We start from the raw sequence: 27,687 nt of genomic DNA, 5'->3' as shown, positions 1-27,687 counted from the left end.
TATTGAGGAAATTATTCACTATTGGCGTGTTCGCCGGATACGGATTCTGATAGCACCCTAAGCAAAACAAACACGTAACGGTAATAAATAAATAATTTATTTATAGGTATTTATCGTAAGTATAAAGCAGTGTGGTGCCGAGGTCCAGACGGGAGCCGTTGAGCGTGAGCTGCAGTTGTCCGGCGGCGGGGGCGGGGGCGGGCTCTAGGCGGAGCACGCCGGCGTCCAGGGCTGCACAGCGGCTCTGCCAGTCGCCGGCCGCCGGGATCCGCCGCGGCCCCAGCACCGGGTCCACGTATCGCCACAGCTTCAGAGAGCTCGCATCTGCGGAACATTCATTACTGCTTTTTAGGGTTCCGTACCCAAAGGGTAAAAACGGGACCCTATTACTCTACTCGTTTGGTTTACTATACTTTCTCTAACTGAGTAGTGGCATTTAAAGAAGTATAAATCTCGCCTTTAGTCAAATGAGTCTTTAGTGAAATAGGTTTCCAATAGTAAAAATATTTTGTGGTTTAAATAATTGGTAAATAGACCTCGTACATGTGTAACATACTCGAATATAACGGAAATCGGAAACCTCAACCATTTTACCCTGTCCGCTTCACGTGAAATGCCCCATAAAACTAAGTCGCTTTCCGCTGTCTGTCCCTTATATGCTTAGATCTTTAAAACTACGCAACGGATTTTGATGCGGTTTTTTTAATAGATAGTGATTCAAGAGGAAGGTTTATATGTATAATTTGTAAAGGTTTTGTGTAAATTAGTTGAACTACCCGTGCGAAGCCGCGGCCGGTCGCTAGTATAGTATATTTGCATATTTCCGTTTCTATAAGTGAAAACCTATAATTGGCTTTCTAATTCTATTATAGTTTTTGGATATATATAGCGCTGTTGGTTTTCCATGTACCAAAATAAAATAAAATAAAATATAGTTCACGCGCTGGCAAACAGTCCACGTTACGTCACCTTTGATAGCCTTGACTTCCTTGAGGATCTTCGCCTTGATGTTGTCAACAGTGTCCTGGTCAGCGAGCGCCACGTGCACGGTGAACAGGCCGCTCATGGGCTCGGGGTTGAGCACGGCCACGAGCACGTGCGGCGCGGCGCTGAACGACACGTGCGGCAGGCCCGGCGCGCACTCCTCGCGCGTCTTCAAGGGCGCACCGGGCTCCGAGGTGTACTTTACTTCTAGACTATCCAGCTGGAAAATAAAACGATATCATACACTGAGATTACGGATTCGAGGGTCGTTGTCGTTGTTTATTATTCTTTTCAACACACTTGCTCAAAACGACGTTTTTATTCCACCGATTTTTGGCTCATAATCACAGATTAATAAATAGTTACTACGTAACAGATACATCATTCCCATACAAAAGCGAAAATACCTACGCTATAATAGCCTACAAAATCTTAATAATAATACCTGCTGCTCAGGACGAGAAGAAATGTACCATAAGTACGCGCACTAAGAGTCGAGACTGCCTTGCTCGCCGTGCAAGTCACATGCCAACGCGTCATCGTAAGAATGCGCTAGGGTTGTACTGTTACTTATGCTATTATTGTAATAAAACGAATGTTGCGAATCAACCACATTTTTTATTAGTCAATCAAATATTTAAAAACAACACTTGTAATACCTGACTCAAAAAACTCCTTAATTCACGATTTACCTACTTATGTTCAAAGAAATAAATGGTGACAAAATTCATAAAGATAGATTTAAAATACTACTCACCTTTCTTTGTCTCTCGGAAATGAAAAAAACAACAAATTTTCCTTTGTTTTTTGACCTTTACACCCATCTACTGCACAATAATTACGTGGTTTCGGCATTTCGAAGCGTAGGCGCGGAAAAGGTGCGGTGCGAGCGCTCAGGCGGGCGTTCGGCGGCCCTCTGTCGGTTGTATCGTCGACGATACGCCGAGCGGTAGGCATATAGCGCGTGACCTTGAGCGAGTGAAGGAGGCCTGTCATAATCCTAGATATTAAACACGCGTGCTCTTTCAGTGCATTATTCCACTCGTGCTTTTTCATTATATTTCCGACTGAGTTAAGAAGCTAACTGATTGCTAATAATATGCATGGAAAGAGAGCCTTCTTTAATTGGTCGGACTGGCGGGCACGGGCGCGCTCCTCGCGCCTGCGCAGTGCGCGGCCCGGCCGGCCCGCCCGCCGCGCCGCCCGCGGCCGGGGCGAGCGAGGGCCGGCCGGCAGTACGAGTATGACAGATGAAACACACAATACTAACTGTTTTAACTATTAAAATTTGATTAATATGAAAGTTTCTTTTTTTCTCGCAAGTGTGTTGAAAAACGTCGTATGAAACGCGTGTGCATTGGTCATTACACACATCGGCTTTCTTATTACAATATCGCCTCGTGTGCAATGACCAACTTAGCACACTTGTATCACAAAATTCTATAAGTGGTGAGAAGTGAGACTTTATTTGTGCCTGACCCGAGCGTATTTTTAACCTATTTTATTTATTTATTTTATGTGTTGAAAAGTGTGTACCTAGCATCTACATCAGCATCAAAAGTAGCGTATCAGACTAAGCGTCAAAAGTATGTACCAATCTCTGATAGCTTAACAAAAAGAAATATGTCTCTATATATAGAACAATAAAATTAAACTATTGCAAATACGTTTGAACGCTAACTATTGAGATATATTTCTATTTGGAATAGTACATTTTACAACTAGTGTGAAAAGAATGTCTTTTTACCACTAGTACCGAGGTATCTTGCCACGAGCTGAAAGCGAGTGGCAAGACTCGGTACGAGTGGTAAAAAGACATTTCACACGTGTTGTAAACGACGTTTTTTAATACAATTGCAAAAAAATAATAAATTAATATATCATTAGTAGAATCATACCACCAAACCAAACCAAAACCAAAAGTACCTATACAGCTAAGATACGCGAGCTGCCGCAGCCCGCGATACCTTCATACTCGTGCGCGCCCCGGCCGCGGCCGCCGCGGGCCCGGCGCGGGTTGGTCAACGACACTTCCTCATAACTCATGAGGCCCTGGTACCTGCTCCGCGCTAAATTCAATTTTAACTGCGTTTCGAAAATATAGTTTGGAACTAAAAAGTAAAAAGCACTAGTTCGAGAAATTGAGCTTCTCACACGCTACGCAGCCACAAAAAGTACCACTTTTTGAGCAACTGTATTAAAATAGTTATTTACGATACAAGTGCGGAAAAGAGGAAATTCGAAACGAGTGGCGATAAATTAAAACACGACCGCAGGGAGTGTTTTAAATCGACACGAGTTGCGAATTACCTATTCGCACGTGTATCGTACAACGTTTTACAGTACATATGGCCCTTTAAACTTTCGACATATGCACGAAAAGTGCTCTTTTACGCACTAGTGCGAGAAAGTTGCACCATATGTACTGTAAAAGTATTTGAAGATGGCAGACTATACTTTTGGGCCAAATTTTGGCGCGTTGTTCTATACTACTACTACTACTACTATTGATGCCGACTGTGTTCATTTTCATGGGTCGCTACTGTCGCCAGTGTAAAGCCGTTAGGGTGAGACTTACATCTAATGTGTTGAGCAGATATTGCTGGTTGTCCTTGAGCACAGCCATCTCGTCGAAGGGCAGACCGACGGACAGCGCGTCCAGGCCGATGCGCTCCACGTGCTCCCGGGTCATCTGCACGAACGGCATCACCCGCTTCGTGTACTTCTTCAGTTCTGGGACGGCGCCGAGCTTACTCGAGATCACCTTGTTGTCGGGGAGGCCTGAGGGCTGAGGGAAAGTATTTTCGATGTGAGATTATCTAATCCGGTGAGAGAACCTGTTTAGGTAACATGTTGTAATGGAACTATTGTACTTAGAGTAAGACCTGTACACCAACATGAGAGCAATAAATATTCTATTCTATTCTAGGTTGTTGGTGGCGATGTTTCACTAAGGGCCCTTTCCCACGGAGGACCAGTTCAGCGGGAGCGGATTTTTACTAAATCCTGCAAAAATGATTCGTGGATCCTGTTCTTTGCGGTAAAGCAACTCCCCTGATACCAGCACTACATTCAGTAAAAGAGGGTAGGTATGCAGGAAGCTAATGGAAAAACTTCCATTAGACTATACATGTAATTAAACTGGATCTTGTGGCAAATCTGAACAGCACAATTAGATGGGATCGGTCTTTGCTTGATCCCATCCTGCACATTGGATGTTGGATGCTCCTGTGAACTTTAGTATATAAATACGTACTTACACTACTAAACGGGATCCTGCAGAAAGCCGTACCTGCAAAAAGCGGGATGATGCTGTGGGAAAGGGCTCTAATGCCACTAAATGAGTATTAGCACATAAGATCAACAAAGCAACACACTAGGCTCACATGCAAAATTAGGACTTTTAAATTATTGTACATAAATAGTAGAAGGCGTAAACATCACATAGTATTAATTAACTTGAACACAGATCGAGATAAAGTTTTCCCACAAACTACAGTAAGTAGAGTTAAACAAAGCTAAGACCCAGGCCGTGCCAGTGTTATTTAAAAGTCATAATTTCATAGAAGTTTGACATTTAAAACAACACTTGCATAGTCTGGTCTATTAAAATCGCTGCCAACTTAGCTTGGTCTAACTTTATGTACAATCAGTATCCACTTTTCTATATACATAACTATTATGCCAACTAGGATACATAAGTTGGGGCACTTAGTGTACAAATGCACCCCCACGAATGCAACGATAACGCAGTAACTTGTATATCATTACAATATCGAGAACTCACCCCGTACAGCTCCTTAAGCGTGGTGAGAATGATGTGCTGCCACCGCGGGTACTCCTTGGCGACCCAGATGACGGCGGTGTCCGGTTTCCGCTCAGGTTTGGCCGCCTCGCCCTTCTTCGGTTTTCTGGCGGCGCAGTGGTTCTTCAGGTAGACGCGGAACGAGTGCGTCGCCTCCATGAGGTAGTTGCTCGCCTTCACGGCCGCCTCGTCCACGTCGCCGGCGACCGGCCAGCGGGCGTGCAGGATGCTGGTTTTCTGTTAAAATATTGTGTTTTTCTGTAACGGTAACTCAAAAGGTGCGTCGACACAAAAAAAAAACTATTTATTATTAATATTTAATGTGAAACGTTGGATATTTGGATGCTTATTGCTCAAAAATGCTCACGCAAAAATTACTAATATGATTTGATTTGGTACCAGATAGTTTATTAGCTGAAAAAGAAGACTATTTTGGATTCCGAAACTTAGCCCTTAGGATGAGGTCGAAAGTAAGTTAGTAGGCAAATTCGTGGACAGAGGCTAGTTAATGTATAATGCTATTTACATAAAAAGTATGTTCAATGGAATATAATATAAGAATATAACAGATTAACCTATGCCATGCTAAACTCCGTACAACTTCGATAACATCTACCTACCTCACCTGCCTGCTCAATTTCGCACTTAGACAGTTATTACTATACCTAGCTTGTGAGTAGATATTTGTTATTTTACCCAGAAACATTGAATTGTGGAAGACTTCCTCAGCGCCAGCCGTGAGATAATAAAAGTGTAGATTACCTTCTCATGGAACATAATCCGAAAAGGCAGAGACTCACGTGCCCCAGCAGCCGCCACACGTGCTCGACCACGTGCAGACACACGGGCGCGAGCAGGCGCGCCTGCGTGTCGATGTAGCGCGTGACCAGCTCTGCGTGCAGGCCGCAGTCCGCGCACAGCTCGCGGTACTTGTATACTCACGTGCCCCAGCAGCCGCCACACGTGCTCGGCCACGTGCGGACACACGGGCGCGAGCAGGCGCGCCTGCGTGTCGATGTAGCGCGTGACCATCAGCTCTGCGTGCAGGCCGCAGTCCGCGCACAGCTCGCGGTACTTGTATACTCACGTGCCCCAGCAGCCGCCACACGTGCTCGGCCACGTGCGGACACACGGGCGGGAGCAGGCGCGCCTGCGTGTCGATGTAGCGCGTGACCAGCTCTGCGTGCAGGCCGCAGTCCGCGCACAGCTCGCGGTACTTGTATACTCACGTGCCCCAGCAGCCGCCACACGTGCTCGGCCACGTGCGGACACACGGGCGGGAGCAGGCGCGCCTGCGTGTCGATGTAGCGCGTGACCAGCTCTGCGTGCAGGCCGCAGTCCGCGCACAGCTCGCGGTACTTGTATACTCACGTGCCCCAGCAGCCGCCACACGTGCTCGGCCACGTGCGGACACACGGGCGGGAGCAGGCGCGCCTGCGTGTCGATGTAGCGCGTGACCAGCTCTGCGTGCAGGCCGCAGTCCGCGCACAGCTCGCGGTACTTGTATACTCACGTGCCCCAGCAGCCGCCACACGTGCTCGGCCACGTGCGGACACACGGGCGCGAGCAGGCGCGCCTGCGTGTCGATGTAGCGCGTGACCAGCTCTGCGTGCAGGCCGCAGTCCGCGCACAGCTCGCGGTACTTGTATACTCACGTGCCCCAGCAGCCGCCACACGTGCTCGGCCACGTGCGGACACACGGGCGGGAGCAGGCGCGCCTGCGTGTCGATGTAGCGCGTGACCAGCTCTGCGTGCAGGCCGCAGTCCGCGCACAGCTCGCGGTACTTGTATACTCACGTGCCCCAGCAGCCGCCACACGTGCTCGGCCACGTGCGGACACACGGGCGGGAGCAGGCGCGCCTGCGTGTCGATGTAGCGCGTGACCAGCTCTGCGTGCAGGCCGCAGTCCGCGCACAGCTCGCGGTACTTGTATACTCACGTGCCCCAGCAGCCGCCACACGTGCTCGGCCACGTGCGGACACACGGGCGGGAGCAGGCGCGCCTGCGTGTCGATGTAGCGCGTGACCAGCTCTGCGTGCAGGCCGCAGTCCGCGCACAGCTCGCGGTACTTGTATACTCACGTGCCCCAGCAGCCGCCACACGTGCTCGGCCACGTGCGGACACACGGGCGCGAGCAGGCGCGCCTGCGTGTCGATGTAGCGCGTGACCAGCTCTGCGTGCAGGCCGCAGTCCGCGCACAGCTCGCGGTACTTGTATACTCACGTGCCCCAGCAGCCGCCACACGTGCTCGGCCACGTGCGGACACACGGGCGGGAGCAGGCGCGCCTGCGTGTCGATGTAGCGCGTGACCAGCTCTGCGTGCAGGCCGCAGTCCGCGCACAGCTCGCGGTACTTGTATACTCACGTGCCCCAGCAGCCGCCACACGTGCTCGGCCACGTGCGGACACACGGGCGGGAGCAGGCGCGCCTGCGTGTCGATGTAGCGCGTGACCAGCTCTGCGTGCAGGCCGCAGTCCGCGCACAGCTCGCGGTACTTGTATACTCACGTGCCCCAGCAGCCGCCACACGTGCTCGGCCACGTGCGGACACACGGGCGCGAGCAGGCGCGCCTGCGTGTCGATGTAGCGCGTGACCAGCTCTGCGTGCAGGCCGCAGTCCGCGCACAGCTCGCGGTACTTGTCGCGCGCCGCCTGCAGCTCGAACACGCCCGTTTTGAGCGCTTCCTGTGACCCATACAAAAAAAAAACAATCCTAGAAACGCATGTGCAAGAGAGAAGAATACCTACGAATTAATATATTCTTGATGCTCAGTTTCTATTAGGCGCATCCTACACGGTCTGAAATTAGGAACCGGAATGTCTATGGTTACAGTAAAGAACAAGATCCACGTTGATTATACTATACAAAAACGCAGGCATCTCTAATTCTCGACTATCAACGAACAAAACGTGGTAACTGACCTTGAACAGCATCTTGTCGTAGCTTTCATCGGTCTGCTTAATTTTAGTGTTCATCTCGCTTATAAACACTTTATCGTGGAAATTGTATTCCCCTGAAACAGTTTAACATCTAAGTATATAACATATCCAGAATCAGAATCAGAATGCTTTATTTGTAAAACATAGGTATACATGGGTCTTAGGTGTAGGTATACATTGAGCACTATGTTTTGCCGGTTGGCATACAAATGTCAAAGAACGAGAATCTAATTAATATTGAAATGCGCAAAATGTTATCTTATAAAATAAATAAATTACAAATAAAATTAGCATTAAATTACATTTAAAATTAAAATACAATTTTATTAATATACAGTTCGAACACAATTAAAATATATCATCAGTCATGGTTATAAATGTAATAATTAATGTTTATGTCATATGTCGTAGTCATCTAGGTATTCTTTTATGGAGTAATATGCTTTATTTACTAGGAATTTGAAAAGTTCTTTTTTAAATATATGTATGTCCTGTAGTTTCCGTATGCTTTCTGGTAAATTATTATAAATTCGAGGATCCATACCGAATATACTTTTTGAGAGAAGAGCTGTTTTATACAGTTTATTTTTTATATTGTCAATTTTACGTACACTGTTAAATTTTGTGTATTGACCTATATTATTTTTTACATACAATGCTGTTTCATATATATAAAGCGACGGAAGAGTTAATATTCTTAATTCAGTAAATAAAGCTTTACATGATTCAGTTATGTTTAAATAAACCACATACAGATCGTATACATTTTTTTGGCTTTTAAACACTAAATCTCTGTCTGTTGAGTTTCCCTAGAAAATTACTCCGTATCTTAAAGTTGACGTGACGTAAGCGTGATAGGAAGTTATGACAGCAGATTGGTTAACTACTTTCCTAAGATGATGGAGCGCGTATGAGAATGAACTAAGTTTCTTACATATATGGTCAATTTGATATTTCCATATTAATTTCTTATCTAAGCTTAATCCTAAAAATTTTGTAACGTCAGTTTCATCAATTTTATGCCCATTATATGATACCTTTAAATCCGTCACTTTATCTACTCTTTGCTTAAAGTGCATTATTTTGGTTTTGTCTAAATTAATGCGAAGGTTATTACTGTTCAGCCATTCAATAAGCGATTTTAAGGAATTGTTTATTTTCGTCTCGTAAGTCTGTAAGTCTTCTCCTGTGAATATGACAGTGCTATCATCAGCAAAGAGAATCATGGGCTCCTCGATCACTAATGGGAAATCATTTATATAAATGAGAAATAAGAGTGGTCCTAAAGCGCTGCCTTGCGGGACGCCTGCTTTCATTTCTCTGAGATCAGATAACGCCGTTACTTGATTTTTGGTCTGGACCATATATGGTCCAGTAGAGTGTATTGCTTTCTCCCCGTTAGGTAGGATTCAAATAAACTAAAAACATTTCCCCGGATTCCATATCTGTAAAGCTTAGTCAATAGTGTTTTATGGTCAACGAAATCGAAGGCTTTGGTCATATCCATATAAAGAGCGGTTACAGGCACCTTATTATATATCTTTGTCATAATAATATTCAGTAAGTCATAGATTGCCATATTTATTGATTTTTGTTTTCGAAAACCCTTTTGTTCATGTGAAAATAAATGATTGGCCTCAAAATAGTTGTTAAGATTATTATATATTACTTTTGAAAAAACCGGTAAAAGGGCTATTGGTCTGTAATTAGTAATCGATGAATTTTCGCCCTTTTTATATAGCGGTCGCAGGATAGCTACCTTAAGTTTATCGAGAAACCTGCCATATTCTATACACAGATTTACTATGTGGCTTATTGGTGATGAGATTATATTCGCAACTTGTTTTATCATCATTGTGCTGATGCCGTCATAACCGGTACTTTTAGAGTTTTTTAAAGAGTTGATTATTATTCTGATATCATCAGGAGTAGACGGTTTCATAAACATAGAATTGGATGAGTTGTATGTCATAGTTGTCCTAGGACATAGAGTAACTTATACTAGAGCGGTACTGTCATAGTAAATTTTGTAACCCCAGTAAATTCACTGCCATCTGTCGATACACTTTAAAACTAAAAATAAATATTTATAAGAATACGATAAAATGTATTTAAATATGGATAAATGATTTTTTCTATTTGCATTAATTATTTTTATGATTTTGACCCATGTTCTTTCAATGATATGCGTTAAAATTGTTAAATAACAAACGAAACCGTCAACGCCATCTATACGACAGTAAGCCAAAGCTAGTAGCGCCCTCTGAACGAGAATCGAATTTTCTTGATTTTCGAGGCACGTTTTTTCCTTAGACTGTATACATCTATTACGGAGTTATATCTATCTTTGCCTAGGATTATTTAAATTAACATTCGAATTATTATTATTATTAGTGGAATTAATATATGTCTTGTTTGATTGGTCTAGTTCGCAGATATCGGTGAAGTAGTCATTAAAATTTTGGGCGATTTGGTTAGGTTCTTTAATGGATACGTTGTCAATAATTATTTCTGAGATATTATATCTAACGCGATTATTTTTTGCTGATTGTATGATGTTCCAGGTAGCCTTCGATTTATTTGACGCATTTTTTATATAAAAATTGTTTTGTATTTTTTGTGTTGACAATATAATTTTTTTAAGCCGTTGAGTACATTTTCAGATCGCTTTTGTTACTATGGCTCGGCGCCAGTCTACAACTCCATAACATAGCCCTTTTTCTTTTACAACACTTCCTTATGCCTTTGGTCACCCACTTTGGCTTCTTTAATGCTGATACCTTGAGTCTAATAAATGGGAAGCACAAGTTATAAAATAGTTCAAATTGGTTGCTAAAACAATTAAATGCCTCGTTAGGGTCATTTGATTTGTATACATCATTAAAGCTCAGTTCTTTAATACAATTTGTAAATTTTTGAATATTACGGTAACTATAGTCTCTTTTTAGAATGAACCAGTGAGATAGTATGCATGTAGGTTTTACAGGACACTTAAAAACCTGGGCAGTGTGGTCAGAAATCGCAAGATCTATTACGTCAGATTTCCCACCTCGAATATTATGGATAATATTATCGATGCAGGTGTTGCTTTGTAACCGTGTTGGTGTAGATATTCCAAACTTAAGATTAAAACTAGATATAAGGTTATTAAATTCAATACTTTGTCTCGTTCTTTTCATCATATCTATGTTAAAATCTCCGCATAGTATTACATTTTTGCGTCTATGGTTTAATTTACACAGTAGGTCATTTAATTTATTGAAAAAAATATTAAAGGCCGCATTATCATATTTTGGAACGCGATATACACAGATTATTATAATATTATGCTCAGTTAATTCAATAGCCGAACATTCGAAGATATTACATATTGATATGGTATTTGATGTGTCTGACAAAGTTTTGTATTGATGTATATGTTTCTTACAAGTATACAAGAACCACCATTTCTATTTCCGCGTGAAAAGTGTGACGCAAGTGCATAGTTACTTAAAGCTAATTGATTTTCATCGCCTTGGCTCATGTTGTGTTCAGTAATACATAGTACATCAATCGGTCTATTAGAAGATGATAGGTCTTGTAAGTGAACAGTTAATACATTGGCTTTATTTATTAGGCCGTTAATATTTTGATGCATTACAAAAATATTTTTATACACGAAAAAGATTGTTACTTGTGTTCTTAATAGCCTTATCTTTAATACTATGGTCTAACGTAATTTTTTTACTATCGTCACTCTCGGTGCTATTCGTCGTTTTTAAGGCAGTCGCGAATGTTTTAATGTTACTTGATTCGGGTTGCTCCTGGGGCGACTGGGGCTCCTGACCGGGAACGTATTCCTGTCCATTTATGAACAGCCGGTCATCGCGTATCACGACGTACTTTCCCTTATCCGATAGCAATAACACATTAATAATTTAGCGGAAGTAAGAAAGAACTGTTTAAAGAAGTTTTCTTAAATGACTTATAAATGTAAAAAATCTTTACTTAAGTACCTGTTCTCAATGTCGATTTCGTGGCCATCATTTCCTTCACCCACTCTATGAACGTGTACAGTCTCAAAATGGCCGCATCTGCCGTGCTCTCCACAAAGTTGGCATCCTCTACAGAGTCCCCAGAGTCCGCCAGGGTTAGCCGCATTCCGTCCGCACTGAATTTCTCTATGCTCTCCGACAGAGTGAGGAAGTTCCCATCGCTCTTGGACATCTTGGCGGAGTTCAGCATCAAGTGGCCGTTGGCTCTGATGCCTTTCGGCCACTTGTCCTCCTCGCTCGGCCAAATCGCACAGTGGTTGTAGATGTAGTATGTTAAGTGGTTTTGGATCAAGTCTTTGCCCGATACTCTTACGTCGACGGGATACCTGAAATATAACGAATTATTAGGTAAGACAAAGTTACCTGACACAAAATATTGGGTGTGCAGCATTATACATACCGAACCGCCGCCTGACAAGCTTCATTCAAAATTGAATGTATTTAATTCTAATGACGAAATGAAACCAACATTCGAGTAAAGTACTCAGCAGTATTACCTACTTAAAAATATTTTCGATAACTTACCAAAAGTTAAAAGACTGCTTCATCAGATCCAACGACTTTTTCGGAATTTTAGTGTGCTTGGGGAATGGAGCATCCTTAAAGAAGATGTAGTTCCAGACCTCGATGGTCATCTGGTCCGGCGTGATTTGCAGCGCGTTGGGCGCGTCGCCGCGGAACGAGCCGCCCTGCAGGTGGTGCGCCACTGTGTAGTAGGCGTTGTATATCGTCGAGTCAGATAACGACTCGATCAGCCATTGTTGGTCCCAAGGCAGTTTTGTACCTAACGAAATAACAAACATGGGGTTCATTACTGAAGTTTAGGGTAGGGCATTCATTATCAAGACGATAAGTTGATTTACTATGGACGGATAGAATGAATTAGGTACATACCCAGTCCATACGTCCTTGAGCAGGCATACTCGTGTAGCCACTTCAGCGTGGCCTGGAAGTTCTTGCGCACTTCATCATGATAGGTGTTGACACCGGCCAGCGCGCGCTCCGCCTGCGCCTTCCACTCCTCATTCCCGTAGTCCAGGTACCACTGGTCGCAAAGAGCCACTACACACTCGTCCCCTGACCGAGATATTATAGTTTTCTCAGGTTCGAAATATACTACAGCGCCATTCTCCTCTACAAGTTTATTCTGTAGAAGTTTTTTCACATCTTGAATTTTTTGCCCAGCATACTCTCCAACAAGCAATACACCATCATAGAAACCTTTCAGGTAAACCAACTCTTTTGCCTCTGCAAGCTTGTCTTTGTCGTTTTGACTTTGGATTTTGAGCTTCTCATACATGGTCACGGCTGCTAGGTTTCCGATTTCCGGAATTTCGAGGATCGGCAACGGCTTGAAGGGAAGGACCATGTCATCTGCGATGCCGTATTTTTCCCGGAAAGCGGGTTTTTTCTGCAGGTCGACTAAAGCAGCGTAATCGTCCGGTGAATCTGAAGGCACGCTCGTGACGATGCCGGTGCCTTTGTCCTCTTTGATCGTCAACATCGGCAGAGCGTAGATCTTTGGATAACTCGTTAAAGGCGATTTGAGGGCTACACCGAATAGCTCCTGACCGACGATCTCCTTAAGAACCTGGATTTCTCCGTCCTTCTTCGTGAAGCCCTGGTACGCCATGTTTCTCGCGGCGCGCCGTGTGCACACGAATATCCCATCCTTGACGGTCTCGAACGCTATGTACTTGATGTCAGGATGAACCCAGCAGTTTGTCTGGCCGTACATGGTCTCTGGCCTTAGAGTTGCCGCTACTAAGCTAACTTTCTTGCCTTTGAAAGACCTAAAAATGTGTCCAAGTCTAGTCAAAGGTCCCACTTTGTCGCTTATCATAAAGACGAGATTTGCTTGTATCTTTATACGAATAACCTGTCAAAGTGTCCTTATGGCAAGCGACAGTGGGACTTTTTGCCTGGAAACGACAAATAAACTTCTTCTAGGCTCTTTAATTTTATTTTTTTTAATACTCATACATTTCTTATAAGAATGTTTAAAAAAAAGCGTGGCCCAGTCTCTTGTCGAATGATAAAATTTCATAAATATAATACGGTATATCTCATGAATGTCAAAATCACGTGTTAATTTTTTTGTTTAGTGGAAAAGACACTATTGATATCATCAACAATTAAAAGCTCCTAGAACAAAGAGGGTTATAGAGATATAACATCTGCAATATTTGCAAGGAACAAAAAATAGTATATTGTTAACCAAGGGATGAAAGGCACTCATTTGATTGAAATGATGCCTTTCACCCGAGTTAAACACTCTAGTTTTCATTTCGAATACAAGAAAAGAAAAATATATATTTTTTTATATACCAAAATCCATGTATTTTTTTACATGTTTTGGATTTTGTTTTTTTTAGGGGTACTTTCAATTAACAATTTAGGCAAAAGATCGATATTTATGGAATGGAGAGTCAAATATCAGAATGGAAATTGTATAACAAATCCATTAAAACTCAAATTTCTATTGCCTATTGTAATAAAATTTAAAAAAATCTTACTTCGAACGTAAAATGTTCTAGTGCAGACACATATCATTTTCTGCACACCTTTTAGAACAACAATGACCCTCTTTCAGAGCATGAGAAATGAAAAATTATAACATTGACTGAAGGGGAGCATGAAAATAATGTATATGCCATAGCCCTGACGCAAAAACTGTAAGGACACCATGCCCTAGAAAACATGAGTGCTTACTTGAAAACCTCCGGCAGTGGTTGAACAAGTTCCATCTTAACGAGCGTGTACTCCTGCGGGCCGGCGCCCTCGCCCGCGCTGCGGTCGTGGTCCATGCACGGCTGCTTGTCGAGCGGGGAGAAGATCGTGTGCCGCTTGCCGTACTTGATCTTGTTGCGTTCACGCAGGTGGTGGAACTGCCACTGCACGAACGAGTCGAAGAACGGGTTCGCGTCCGTCGTGATGAACTTGCGGCGCCAGTCAACCTGTCACACGTGTCAAATAATAAATAAATCATTCAATATTTGAGAATTCTAAAAATATGTAGCTTTCCTGCTGTGGGAAATGAACTGCTAAAATAATCACATTTCCAGTTTGTTTATTTTAAAACTGTTTGTTTCTCAATAAAATAAAATAAACACTCATACCTTTAAACATACTTTAATTAAACAGTTAATTTTTTTAGGGAACAGATATATTTTTGAAAACACAACAATCTATATTTTTAAGATATCAATGAAAACTATAGGGAAAAAAAACAAGTTTCATGAAATAAGAACTACTCGGTTTAAATTGTTATGTATAAAGAATGATTACATGTATGCCCATTCTCTTCAGATCATTCACGGCCCGCGGCGGAAAGTAATCCAGCCAGTAATGTTCATCAGCAAACAGCTTGATCTCTTCTTCTGGCACCCCGAGACTCCTCATGATTTGCCACTGATACTTGGCAGAGCCCGCTTTAGCTACAGCCTTACTTTTCTTCCCTTTACTCTTGTCCTTTGGCACTAAGTCAGTCTCTTCTTTGACAGTGACTTCTTCCTCTTCTGGGAAAACGGGTGGACAGCCAAATAGTTCCATCTCTCTCTTCAGCTTGTCGGCACAAGCTTTAATTGGCATGCCGGTGCAGTGGAAGCCAAAGGGGAATAACACCATTTTTCCTTTCAGTCTGTAGTATCTTGTTGCAAACTGTTTAAACAAAAAAGTATGTGTTAATAATTTTAACTCCTGGTGTTGGAATTGAAACATGCTTACAGAAAATAACACAACTTGAAACTTGAGATGTTTTTCTTAATCTTTCTTCTCTTAGAGCCACCAAAGATAGATATAACTCCGTAATAGATGGATACAGTCTAAGGAAAAAACGTGCCTCGAAAATCACGAAAATTTGATTCTCGATCAGATGGCGCCACTAGTTTTGGTCTAGTCTCGTATAGAGGGCGTTGACTGTTTCGTTTGTTATTTATAATTTTAACGCATACCAGTGAAAGAACATGGGTCAAAATCATATAAAAATAATTAATGAAATTAAAAAAATCATTTATCCATATTTAAATACATTTTAACGTATTTTTATAAATCTTCATTTTTAGTTTTAAAGTATGTCGATAGATGGCAGTGAATTTACAGTGGTTACAAAATTTACTATGACAGTACCGCTCTATCTTATTATATCCTCATTGGAGCCACTTACACCATCCCACTAACCCGGGGTTAACAGGTTAAACCTGGAGTTACGATGGTTACCAGTACAATTGGCACTTGGTTAACGGTTTAAAGGGTTAACCCCAGGTTAGTGGGATGGTGCAAGTGGCGCTTAGTCTTGTTGATAATTGGATGGATTATTGTCATTATAAAAGACAAATCTGTGAATATTGAATTTGAAGTAAATTTAAGTGTAATTTATCTTGTGTAAAAGGCATCACAGGCATGTTATACATTGACATGTGTCACGTGGGTAGATATCACTACTTATAAAAAACTTATTTTCATTTCTCATGCTCTGAAAGAGGGTCATTGTTGTTCTAAAAGGTTTATTTGTGTGATGAGCACAGATATTTGTTCCTGAGTAATGGACATGGGTATTAACTATGTATTTATATAGTATTATATATATTGTTGTCTGAGTATAACACAAGCCTCCTTGGGCTTACCGTGGGACTTAGTCAATCTGTGTAAGAATGTCCTATAATATTCATTATTATTATTTATTATGTAAATAATAAAAAGTAGTAATTACAACACACTAAATATATTTTTTACTTAATTAATTAAAACATTTTACCTCGCATTTGGAAAGTGAAAAGGTGTGCCCTAAATGCAGTCGGCCATTCATGTATGGGAAGGGGAAGGTGCACATGAACTTCTCATGAGGCCGGCCATCTGTAGGCACCTCCACCTCAAAGATCTTCTCTGCTTCCCATCTTGCTTGCACCTGCTTCTCTATTTCCTGAAGATATTCTACCTTAAAAGTCCCTTTTCGGTCCAGTGTTGCCTGAAATTTAGATCACACTTGAATATTTATATTTTTCAACCATTAGCACTACAAAAACTGTTCAAGGAAACTTCATGGAAATAAGCACAATGGGAAAAATTGTAATAGGAAATATTACTGCAATGTTCTCCCGCCAGAGTGCAACACTAGTGCATATCCTAAACGATAGAGTAACTTATACCTAGTGTTAGCGGAGTTCGGAACGCGCCCCTAACTGACAGGCCGGTTGTCATGAGCGCGAGCTGTCAAGATGGCTTGGCGCCGGATCCACGGAAGCGTCGGTCAAGCATTGTTGTGTATCGAGTTAAAATAAATCGTTTACTCAAGACCTAGTGTGTTTTGCTGTTAATAATTCAGAAGTGAGATATGGGTTGGGGTATAGCAAAAGGGGCCCGATTTTAGGACTTAGAAAATTTACGAGCAAAATTTTTTTTTTGCATTTTTGCTCCTTTTTATTTTTTTATTTTCAAGTAATCATTAAAATAAGCCTCTTTTATTGAGAGAAGTTTTTTTATAAACTTGATCATTTAGGAACTAGAGCGATCTGAAGTTGCGAGTTCGGCCATGGGATTGCTAAGGAGCCAGACACTTAGAAAATTTACGAAAAAAAAATAACGTTTTTCTCCATTCTGCTTTTTAACCAGGCGTTAATTTTTTCAGTAGTTAATTTAATCACACGCGTATGTCACAGTCGCTTTTTTCCCCAAAGAGTAATGTTTTCACGATAGTCACACTAAGTCGATAGATAGGTAGGTTAGGTTCGTTAGGTAGCTTCAGATGCCCGAAGGGCAAACCGCCCAGAAATAGGAGCCCCGCGTAGCGGGGCTCCGTCGGCTCAGGGTAAGAAGGGCTTGTTCTCGGAAATATTACTCTTTGGGGAAAAAAGCGTCTGGGACATATGCGCCCCCTTTGGACCGCTGTAGTTCTTAAACGGGCAAGTTAATCAAAAAATTGTAATCAATAAAAGATGCTTATTTTAATGTGTTCTTTAAAGTTCTAATCAAAAAAGTTGCAAAAATGAGAAAAAAAAATTTTTTTATGAAAAATTTCTATGTCCTAAAATGGGGCCCCTTTTGCTATACTCTGACCGAGATATGAAACATGCATGCTCACAAAATATTTCCATCAAATAAATTGATTCGCGTACGAAATCGTAATATTGGAAGTAGCATCAAAGTACGCACTAAATGGACGCGTACGTATTTTGGTAAAATGCACTAAGTTTTGGGTCGCAAAGTGTTTGAAATGTGTATTGTACAAATGCCTATTTAACAAAGAAGTAAAATGTTAGAAATCATACGATTTCGAAAAAGTACGTAAGTAATATTACCGCCTGCATGCCGGTAAGTTATGCGCTCGAGGCGAGTCAACAACTCGATCAAGATTGCCAGTGGTAAATGAAACATTATTATTATTATTATATTATTATTATATTGTTTAATACACTAGCAGCTGAAAGCTGATGCGTGTATATCACTGCACTTGTTTTTTTTTTACTATTAGGTCTATTAGTGTTCATTTTGTTAGTTGTTTTAAGTGTTTGTCAAGTAGTATTAGTATTTAAAAACTATTTGGAAATGGTTTCTGCCAATCCTGAATGCAGGTATGTCGAATTGCTAAACCGACTGAACGTTTTGTGTGATTAAAAGTGCGTAATACCACTTATAACCTAACACGTAAAATGATATTGGAATTTGATCTTTAATGTATGGAGATTATGTCCTATAAACAAATACATAACATGAATGTGCATTATATAGGTATATCATTTGGTATGGTATTCACTGCTTTGGTGTGTTATTTGTATGGATTTATTATTGGATAACTGTATCCACAACATGCATTGTTATTGTAATACCACACTAGGCTTAGTGTGGCTGTGGTGCATACCTATTCTGTTTTGCGATCAGTTGATCACGCAAGTCGTGCATCATTTTAGAAGGATCTAAATTTAATAATGATATGATAAATTTGATTTAGTACCTGAACCTAATACCTGACATTTATTATTTAGTCTTGAAGTTGACTAAGGGAAGTTTCTAAAAGTATGTAAACTGTAAAAGTAAATTATAGCAGTCTGTTTTTATCGTGATAAAAGAGATAATATTATAGGTTATTACTTATTAGAGACTTTAATAGTTGATGTAGAAAGTTAGTGGAAAGGCTTTTGAAACAAAAACGGTTTGTACGGGCTACGCATTCAGATTGTTTGGTTGGTTCACAGAGCTAGTGAGCTAACTACCGCTGCTGAGCTGAGCTGTGAAGTGTGGTGGTGAGTGGTGAAGTTCAGCGCGGCACGGGTGGAAGACACCTTCGAGGGCGAAGGTTATTTGGTCAGATGGCCGACTGTTAGCGGAGTTCGGAACGCGCCCCTAACTGACAGGCCGGTTGTCATGAGCGCGAGCTGTCAAGATGGCTTGGCGCCGGATCCACGGAAGCGTCGGTCAAGCATTGTTGTGTATCGAGTTAAAATAAATCGTTTACTCAAGACCTAGTGTGTTTTGCTGTTAATACTAGTCGGCTCATAAGTTCTGTCATATACATAGTATCAAATAAAATCAAAAGTTTAAGTTTATTCCGTATAATTTGTACAGCGTTTGAAAGCTTATAAACTAGAGAATCTAAATGTATAACATTTATTCAAAATGACCGCCATAATTATCTACACAGGCTTGAAGTCTTCGTGGCCAGTCGTCAATGGATTCACGCACCACTTTCATGTCGATATTGGCCACTGCCGTAGCAAGAGATTTTTTCAGCGAGTCTAGATTTGCACGAGGTTTTGAGCACACCTTTTCCTCTAAATACTGCCATATTTTATAGTCTAAAGGATTAAGATCTGGGCTAGAGGAGGGCCAATCTTCATGCCGTATAAAGTCGATTTTATTGGAGGCGAGCCAGGCTTGTGTAGACTTTGCCTTATGGGCTGGAGCAGAGTCCTGCTGGAAAACCCAATGCTGGTTTAGAAACATCGTATGGGATAGTGGTTTCACAATATTAGTCAACACCGTGTCTTGGTACACTTTGGCACTAGTTTTTACTCCTTTCTCACAAAAATGCATACTAGTGACGCCCGCATAAGAAACTCCCAGCCAAACCATCACAGATGAAGGGTGATGACCTCTTTGAATACGGGGAATGCTATTAGACGCTTCTTTACTATTGCGAGCGTACACTCTATCATTTTGTTTATTACAGTTTTCTTCTATGTCAAAAATTTTCTCGTCCGAAAACAGTATACAACGGTGCTTATTTTTAGCGTACTTCTTCAATAAAGCTTTAGATCTTTTAAGCCTTAAAGCTTTAAGCCGACCATTGAGAAGATGGCCAGTTTTTCGTTTATAAGCACGAAGTCTCAAGTCTTGATTAAGCACTCTTTTCACCGTGTTTTTGCTCAAACCCATCTGGAGGGCCATAACTTTTTGTTTCCTAGCGGGATTTCTGGCAATGCGTGCCCTAATTGCTTGTACAACCGCTGGAGTCCTAGCTGTACGCGGACGACCGCTTCTTTTCTTGTCATTTAAACTAGAGACCTCACTGTATCTTTCTATGGTACGATACACAAATCTTAGAGAGAATTTTAAATTTTCAAGTAGCTTAAAAATTTTAGTCAGCGAGTGATCACAACGATATAGTGCAATTATTGCGGTACGGCTATCTTTAAGCGTCCACTCCATGTTGAAGAAAACAGAAAATTGCAAAATTATACTACTCAAATATTTAATAAAGATTCGAAATTCAAATGCAGCACGGTTTTTGTTTTAGGAGTTCCAAATTTAAATTTTAAAGGCCAGTGACAGAACTTATGAGCCGACTAGGTACATACTATGCCTCAAGATAGTTTGTTTACAGGTGGCCTACCGCAAAACGAGAAAAACCAGATTTCGTTATCTGCCTCTATCGATCGAATATGCAAGTGACAGAGAGGAAGAAACTGAACTTTCGATTTTCGTGTTTTGCTGCAGGCCCTGTGATTGTGCTAGTGACTTCCTCTACGCAGAGTTTTGCGTAATATTCCCTATTGTAGAGCATGTTTTACAGACATATAACATTTACTTCCTCTTACATCACTTTTAGATCTAAATCAATAAGCAGAACTATAGATATCCTTTAGCCGCTCACACATCAAAACTAGCCAAGACAAATTTAATTTTGATTTGTCAAAGATTCCAAATTGACTGGAATGATAGACCATTTTATAGGCCTGTGGGCGACTAGACAATTAATTAAAAATAAAAATAAACAAGTTAATTGTATAACTTGAATAGGCGGTCTAGCATAAGTTGCGTTCTCGCGCGCGACTCCATACATCTAGCGCGACTTCAAGTATAAGACTCGCGCGCGAGAACGCAACTTATGCTAGACCGCCAGATAACAATAAGTTAGCTTTCATTGAAACAAATGTCTGATTATTCAGAAAAATGTAATACAGTTTTCTGTCAAGTTTCAAACAAAATATGGTACAAATAATATTGTTGACATAACCTCCGTTATTAGACAGTTTTGGTCTACATAAAGTATAAAATAGTGAAAAAAAAGATGTTAATAGTGTAATTCTTACCATTTTTATCTTAAATTGTACGTAGACAAAACTGTTTCCTTATATATTTCACAGAACACCACCAACACACGTTGCGCTTTTCTAACTTTTCTTTGAACGAACTGTCATCACCAACGTCAACGTTGACATTATTGACGTGTAATTGACTTGACTGACATTGACAAGCAGTGTTCAGTTCATAGATCTAGCATTACATAGATGAGCTATACGCTTGCGCCTGTGAGGGACAGAACATACGCAATGCCAATGCGACAATATGATTCGTCGAATAAAGCCTGACCAGCATCTGACCAGTAATATATGATCATGCGCCATGTTGCGGAATTTCTTTGGAACTAATTTCTTACACTGGCAATAATTTTAATGATAGGTTGTCATCATTGTCAGTGTCATTGTGGCGGTTTACTTGAATAATACGTAAGTGTTGAATATTAAATAAATAATGACAAAAAATGCCTAAAACTACACATAATTAAGAGCGAAACATTGTAAATAATGTATATAATAAACTGCTGGAAATATAACGTTCGGGAAATAAAACTATAAAAAAAACATAAGTACAAAACATTTACAAATTAACATCAGTGCTGACAGGTAAACAAATCAAAATGTTATTATTTATTATAGTCTGGTTATTTAGAATTGGTTATTGTACTGTTATGTTATTTCTGTTATACATATACGAGCGAGGAAATACCTACAGTAACAAGAGAGGAAAGTTGGTTTTTCTTGCGAGTGTTTATTTTGAGTCCCGAGAAAGCGAAAGATTCTATAATTGAATAACGAGCGAAGCGAGTGATTCTAAGGTAGAATCTTGAGCGTAGCGAGGGACTCAAAAACACGAGATGTAAAATAACTTTGCTCTCGTGTTGCACACATAATTTTTCACCTCAGTAGTGAGAACATATTAAAGGAAAAATGTATTTAGAATTACACAGAATAAACAGAAAAAAAAAGTATTATAATATGTACGATACGATAAGATACGATACGATACGAGAAGGGACCGGACCGGACCGGACCGTACCGTACCGTACCGTACCGCACCGCACCGCACCGCACCGCACCGCACCGCACCGTACCGTACCGCACCGCACCGTACCGTACCGTACCGTAGTATGAAGTTCATGGCCTTTACTCAATTAAAAAGCTATATTGTTTCACTCCCTGGAGTGAGGAAAGTCGCACTTTCCTCACTCCAGGGAGTGACGAAAGTAGGCTTGTTCGAGCTGCTGAGGTGAAAAATATTTATTATGGCTTTGGAGCCGATCGATCTTGGTCATTGACAATGTACCAAGCGTACATAGGTTCCGGCTTGGTTACGGAATATATCTAGTAAGATTAATATAAACGAAATAATTTGTCAGCTATAGAAGTGATCTGAGCTTTTGATATTTACCGCTTTATTAGTCTCTTTTCTGTGAAGGAAAACATCGTGAGGAAACCCGACTAATCCTATTAAGGCCTAGTTTCCCCTCTGATTTGGAAGGTCAGATGGGAGTCGCTTTTGTAAAAATCAATTCTTGGGATTAGTTGTCTGGCGGACCCCAGGCTCCCATGAGCTGTGGCATAATGCCGGGATAACGCGAGGAAGATGATGATCTGCAGTAATTATAGTCATTAATAAACTTTCTAGGTAAATCAGAGGCATCGATTATGCGAATTACGAGAGAAGGTTGTTCCTTCTCAAAGGGCGTACCGCGAACACCAAAGTTCGTTTTAGGCCGCTAAAGAAAAACAAACCGAATACAAAAAAGTTGATACAATTAGACAACCTATGTGATATTAAGAAAATACGTGAATTTTAGATGGTAAAAAAAAAGGTTTTTTTTTAAGAAGTACCGACACAAAAAATGTGGACCGAATATTTGGATTCTGATTTTGAGTATTTATTATTTCTTTATTTTGATTACGGTGAACAAAAGTATGCAAGTCAAAATAACGAGTTGTCAATCCACGTTGTTCAGACTATACAGAACTGTTGCCATATAAATGAGAATAATAGCGCCCTCTTGACAATGATCATATATTTCTGGTCAGGCTTTAGTTTTGTAGCCCACCCTAAACCATACTAAATTTACGATGGGCAATAAAAAAATGTGAGACTGTAAGGGCCCTCCACATTAGATATGAGCGCCGCGCCGGCGTGCCGCCGCCGCCGACGAAATTTCCACGCCGCCGGCATCGGCGTGACCTTGTTAGATACTACTACTTTCAGAATCGCAAATTAGATATTTTGTGGAGTCGAGGACGTTAACAGCGCCACTCCAATTAACTTATGGAGATTAAAAAAGTGGTTTACGTCCGTATAATTTAAAAATATCAATGATAAATGAAAAGTATTGATTTAAGACAGCGAAACAAACATAATTATTGTTAGGCACTGCGTTCCCTCTGGCTCGGGCATTAAGGCAACGTGGCATAGCCAGCGTAGTATTAATACCGTTAGGTGTCTCTTTGCTACTGATTTGGGGAACTAAGGTAGTGTAGATAGTGTAAATAAAGCAAAAAAGATAGTGAGTTTGGGTTTACGGGAACTTCGGCCGTCGACACGTCAGTGGAAATACTACGCGGTAGACCGTATGGCGGAGTAGCGCTTTTGTGGAAACATAGTGTTTTCTCTGAGGTGTCCGTGATAAAATGTGATAATAGTCGAGTGTGTGCAATCAAGGTCGCCATTAAAGATCGTTATATAATTGTAATGAGTGTATACATGCCTACTAATTCGGCTGTGAATCTGTCGGAGTTCACGGACTGCCTGGGTACGGTGAGTGCAATCATAGATGAATATGGCATAGAATCCGTTTATATTCTAGGAGATTTTAATGCTAACCCGGGGGAATTATTTTTCACGGAGCTAATGTAGTTTTGTAGGGAACAGAACTGGTCTTGCATCGACACAGATAAGTTAGGTTTGAACTCCCTTACTTATACCTTTATTAGCGAAGTGTACGGAACCCCAAGTTGGCTCGATCACGGTATCCTTACCCGGGCGGCTGTGCATTCTGTGCGAGATGTGCGAGTCAAATATGACTCATTCTGGTCTGATCACTTCCCTCTTATCATAGAATGCGATTTAGAGTTATTAACACCTAAGCTGCCTAGCACAATAATCGCGAATAAAAAACTAGTATGGGGGGAAAGAACGGAGCAACAAATTGAATTATATAAGAGGGAGGCTCATTCTAGACTGGGGCGTATAGACTTCGACCAAAATTTCACAAACTGTGCAGATAGATATTGCGTTAGCGTGGCTCATAGGCGTATTATTGACAACTTATATAGTAATATTGTAAAAGCATTAAGTGAGGCAGCAGTATGTGGTAGGGGTAGTAGAGCGAGGGGAGCAAGGGGTAAACGCGTATTGGGGTGGAATAAACACGTCGTCGGGGCTCATAGGGTGGCCAGGGCGAGGTTTCTCGAATGGGTGTCATGCGGAAGACCCCGGAGTGGTATAATGTACGAGGAGATGTGTCTCAGTCGAAAAGTATTCAAATCTCGGTTAAAGTGGTGTCAAAATCACGAAGAACAGTTAAAAATGGATACTCTCGCTGAGAAGCATTCTAAGGGCAACTTCCGGGGTTTTTGGCGTGATACAAAAAAGATGAACGCTCGTCCGGGCCTTCCTGTGAGTGTTGGCGGGGTGAGTGACCCCAAAAGCATTGCTGATGCCTTTAAAGATCATTTTCGTGTGCAATCTCCTCTGGGTGCAGGGAGGACGGCGCCCGATGCTCTGACCGGCTTGGTGGGGGGGATAAGATTCACAGCTAAGGCAGTCGCACAGGCAATTAAATCTATCTCGCGAGGTAAATCTCCGGGCCATGACGGTCTGAGTATCGAGCACCTCCTGCATGCCGGTCCACATATCGCAAGAGTCTTAGCTATGTTTTATAACCTTTGTCTGAGTCATTCCTATATACCTACTGTTATGTTAAAAACGATAGTCGTACCTGTAGTTAAAAATAAAACTGGAGACTTAACGGATCAAACTAACTATAGGCCAATTTCTTTAGCAACGATTATTGCAAAAGTGTTTGATTGTATGCTTAATACACAGTTAGAGAAATATTTGAAACTGCACGATAATCAGTTTGGTTTTCGTCCTCGACTGTCCACAGATAGTGCAATACTGTGTCTTAAGCATACAGTCAGATACTATACCGATCGTCTGACCCCGGTGTATGCCTGCTTTCTGGACCTCTCCAAAGCCTTTGACCTCGTGTCCTACAAAGTACTATGGGAAAAAATGGAGAACATAAACATGCCCAGGGAATTAATTAATATATTTAAATATTGGTACGGACACCAGGTCAATAGGGTCAGGTGGGCAGGAGCAACATCGGAGGAGTATGGGTTGGGGTGCGGGGTGAGGCAGGGGGGGTTGACTTCTCCCGCACTGTTCAATCTATACATGGACGCGCTGATCGGCGAGCTCAACAGTCAGCATGTCGGTTGTCAGGTGGATGGCGTGTGTGTGAATAACCTTAGCTACGCGGACGACATGGTGCTGCTGAGCGCGTCGGTTTGTGGTCTCAGAAGGTTGTTGAGAATTTGTGAGGAGTACGCTGTGAGCCATGGCTTGAAATATAATGTGGCTAAAAGCCAATATATGGTCTTTGAGGCCGGCAGTAATCGACCATTGCATGTACCTGATGTAACTCTGTATGGAACACCACTAGAAAGAGTAAAGAGTTTTAAATATTTAGGGCATATCGTTACTGCTGACCTGAAAGATAACGTTGACATTGAACGGGAGCGAAGGGCATTGTGTGTAAGGGCTAACATGTTGGCGCGTAGGTTTGCTCGGTGTTCCAGCGACGTGAAGTTGACGCTGTTCAAAGCCTACTGCACGTCGCTGTACACGTGCAGCCTGTGGGCTAACTACACGCAGAAAGCATACAATGCACTTCGCGTCCAATACAACAACGCGTTCCGGGCGGTGATGGGGCTGCCTCGCTACTGCAGCGCCTCGGGAATGTTCGCGGCAGCGCACACGGCGTGTTTTCATACCACTATGCGACTGCGCGCCGCGTCCTTGGTCCAGCGGGTGCGAGCCAGCCCCAACACAGTCCTAGCGATGATCGCGGACAGAGTGGACTGTCCTTACATCATGCACTGCTGTGACAGGCATGTAATTAAGACTGGGATAGGATAGGGACTTAGTGTATTAATAGGTACCAATTTTTCGATTTCAATTTTAATTTTATATTTGTTTTTATTATTTTTATGACGTGTAAAAACTGATTATGAGCCTTGCAGCTTGAAATAAATGAATTTTTTTTTTTTTTTTATTTATTTTTTTTTTTAAACCGGCCAAGTGCGAGTCGGACTCGCGCACGAAAGGTTCTGGGTAGTTTGTTCTTCAAGGCCGCAGTCCCATAACGTACTATCGTTCCATTCCCATTTGAGTTCCATCTCCTTGTAAGTCAGAGATCTGTCCAAAGTGACACCGAGGTATTTTGGGTGAGGGTTATATTTAAGGCTTGAACCTAGAAATTTAACACTGGGTTGATAGTAGGCATGTTTATTATGAAGATGGAAGCACGCAACCTCTGTTTTACTCGAACTGTATGAGCCTCCAGGATGTGAAAAAAAACTCGACATGATTTTCAGGTCCGACGTCAGGACTTCCTCCGCTTCCTCAAATCTCCGACTTCGAGTGACCAGCGCGATATCATAAGCGTATATAAACTTCTAGTTATAGTATCGGGCAGGTCGTGAATATACAGATTGAAAAGAGGTGCGAGTACTGATCCCTGTGGGTGTGGAAGGACGTTGTTGAGTTTCCTACGCTTGCTTTTGGCATCTTCCAGATAAACCTCAAATTGTCTCTTACTCAACATGTTCGCTACAAGGGCTGCTATCCCTTTGCTTGGTACCACGAATTAATAAACTAGTGGATGTGAAATGACTCCTATTTAGTATGAAAACCAGTGTCGCTAAACTCACACATTCATAGCCACGTTAAAATACGTCACACACTTACAAAATTGCTCTGATTCGTAGCAACTTTCCATACCAAAAGGTTATTACCGGTGGACATTTCTCGAACGAATATCAACTTAGGCTACATGAGTGACGGTTTAAAATATAATGTCAAAGCTATATGACATACGACTCTTTCATTATCTCATTCATCTCACAAAAGCTCGCTCAACGTTCACCTAATACAACTACTCAACACCAGATGGCGTTATTTTATATAATTTTAAAATCATTTACTTATTACAGGCGAGAAAAGGGCTAAAAAACCAGTATAAGTAAGGTCTAATTACGCATGGTTTGTTACGGATCTCACGGTCACGTTACACTGGTGTTTTCGAGATCTCTACACGCCTGCGAGTAGCTAACCGTTGGAACTTCTTTCCATTCGACGATATAGGGAGGGGACAGTGTAA

General features: G+C 41.6%; 2 protein-coding genes across 2 annotated transcripts; one reads left to right on the top strand and one right to left on the bottom strand.

Annotated features, from left to right (window-relative positions):
* Positions 1 to 81: 81 nt before the first annotated feature.
* On the bottom strand, positions 82 to 21,422 carry LOC134741425 (leucine--tRNA ligase, cytoplasmic). The gene is made up of 13 exons (XM_063674196.1): positions 21,290 to 21,422; positions 16,519 to 16,728; positions 15,051 to 15,422; positions 14,475 to 14,719; positions 12,657 to 13,555; positions 12,288 to 12,546; positions 11,724 to 12,088; positions 7,711 to 7,802; positions 7,297 to 7,473; positions 4,772 to 5,026; positions 3,563 to 3,772; positions 970 to 1,204; positions 82 to 324 (listed from the first exon to the last, which is right to left on the bottom strand). The coding sequence occupies exons 1-13, from the start codon at positions 21,290 to 21,292 to the stop codon at positions 101 to 103; spliced, it is 3,546 nt and encodes a 1,181-aa protein (XP_063530266.1). The 5' UTR covers positions 21,293 to 21,422; the 3' UTR covers positions 82 to 100.
* A 4,278-nt stretch (positions 21,423 to 25,700) lies between these two features.
* Positions 25,701 to 26,444, top strand: LOC134741765 (uncharacterized). The gene has a single exon (XM_063674657.1). It carries the CDS (start codon positions 25,701 to 25,703, stop codon positions 26,442 to 26,444), a length of 744 nt encoding a protein of 247 aa, XP_063530727.1.
* Positions 26,445 to 27,687: the final 1,243 nt, after the last annotated feature.

The sequence above is a fragment of the Cydia strobilella genome, chromosome 5, assembly GCF_947568885.1.
Source record: "Cydia strobilella chromosome 5, ilCydStro3.1, whole genome shotgun sequence".
NCBI lineage: Eukaryota > Metazoa > Arthropoda > Insecta > Lepidoptera > Tortricidae > Cydia > Cydia strobilella.
The sequence above is the reverse complement of the archived record's forward strand: the minus strand, read 5'-3'. Positions and strand labels throughout refer to the sequence as shown.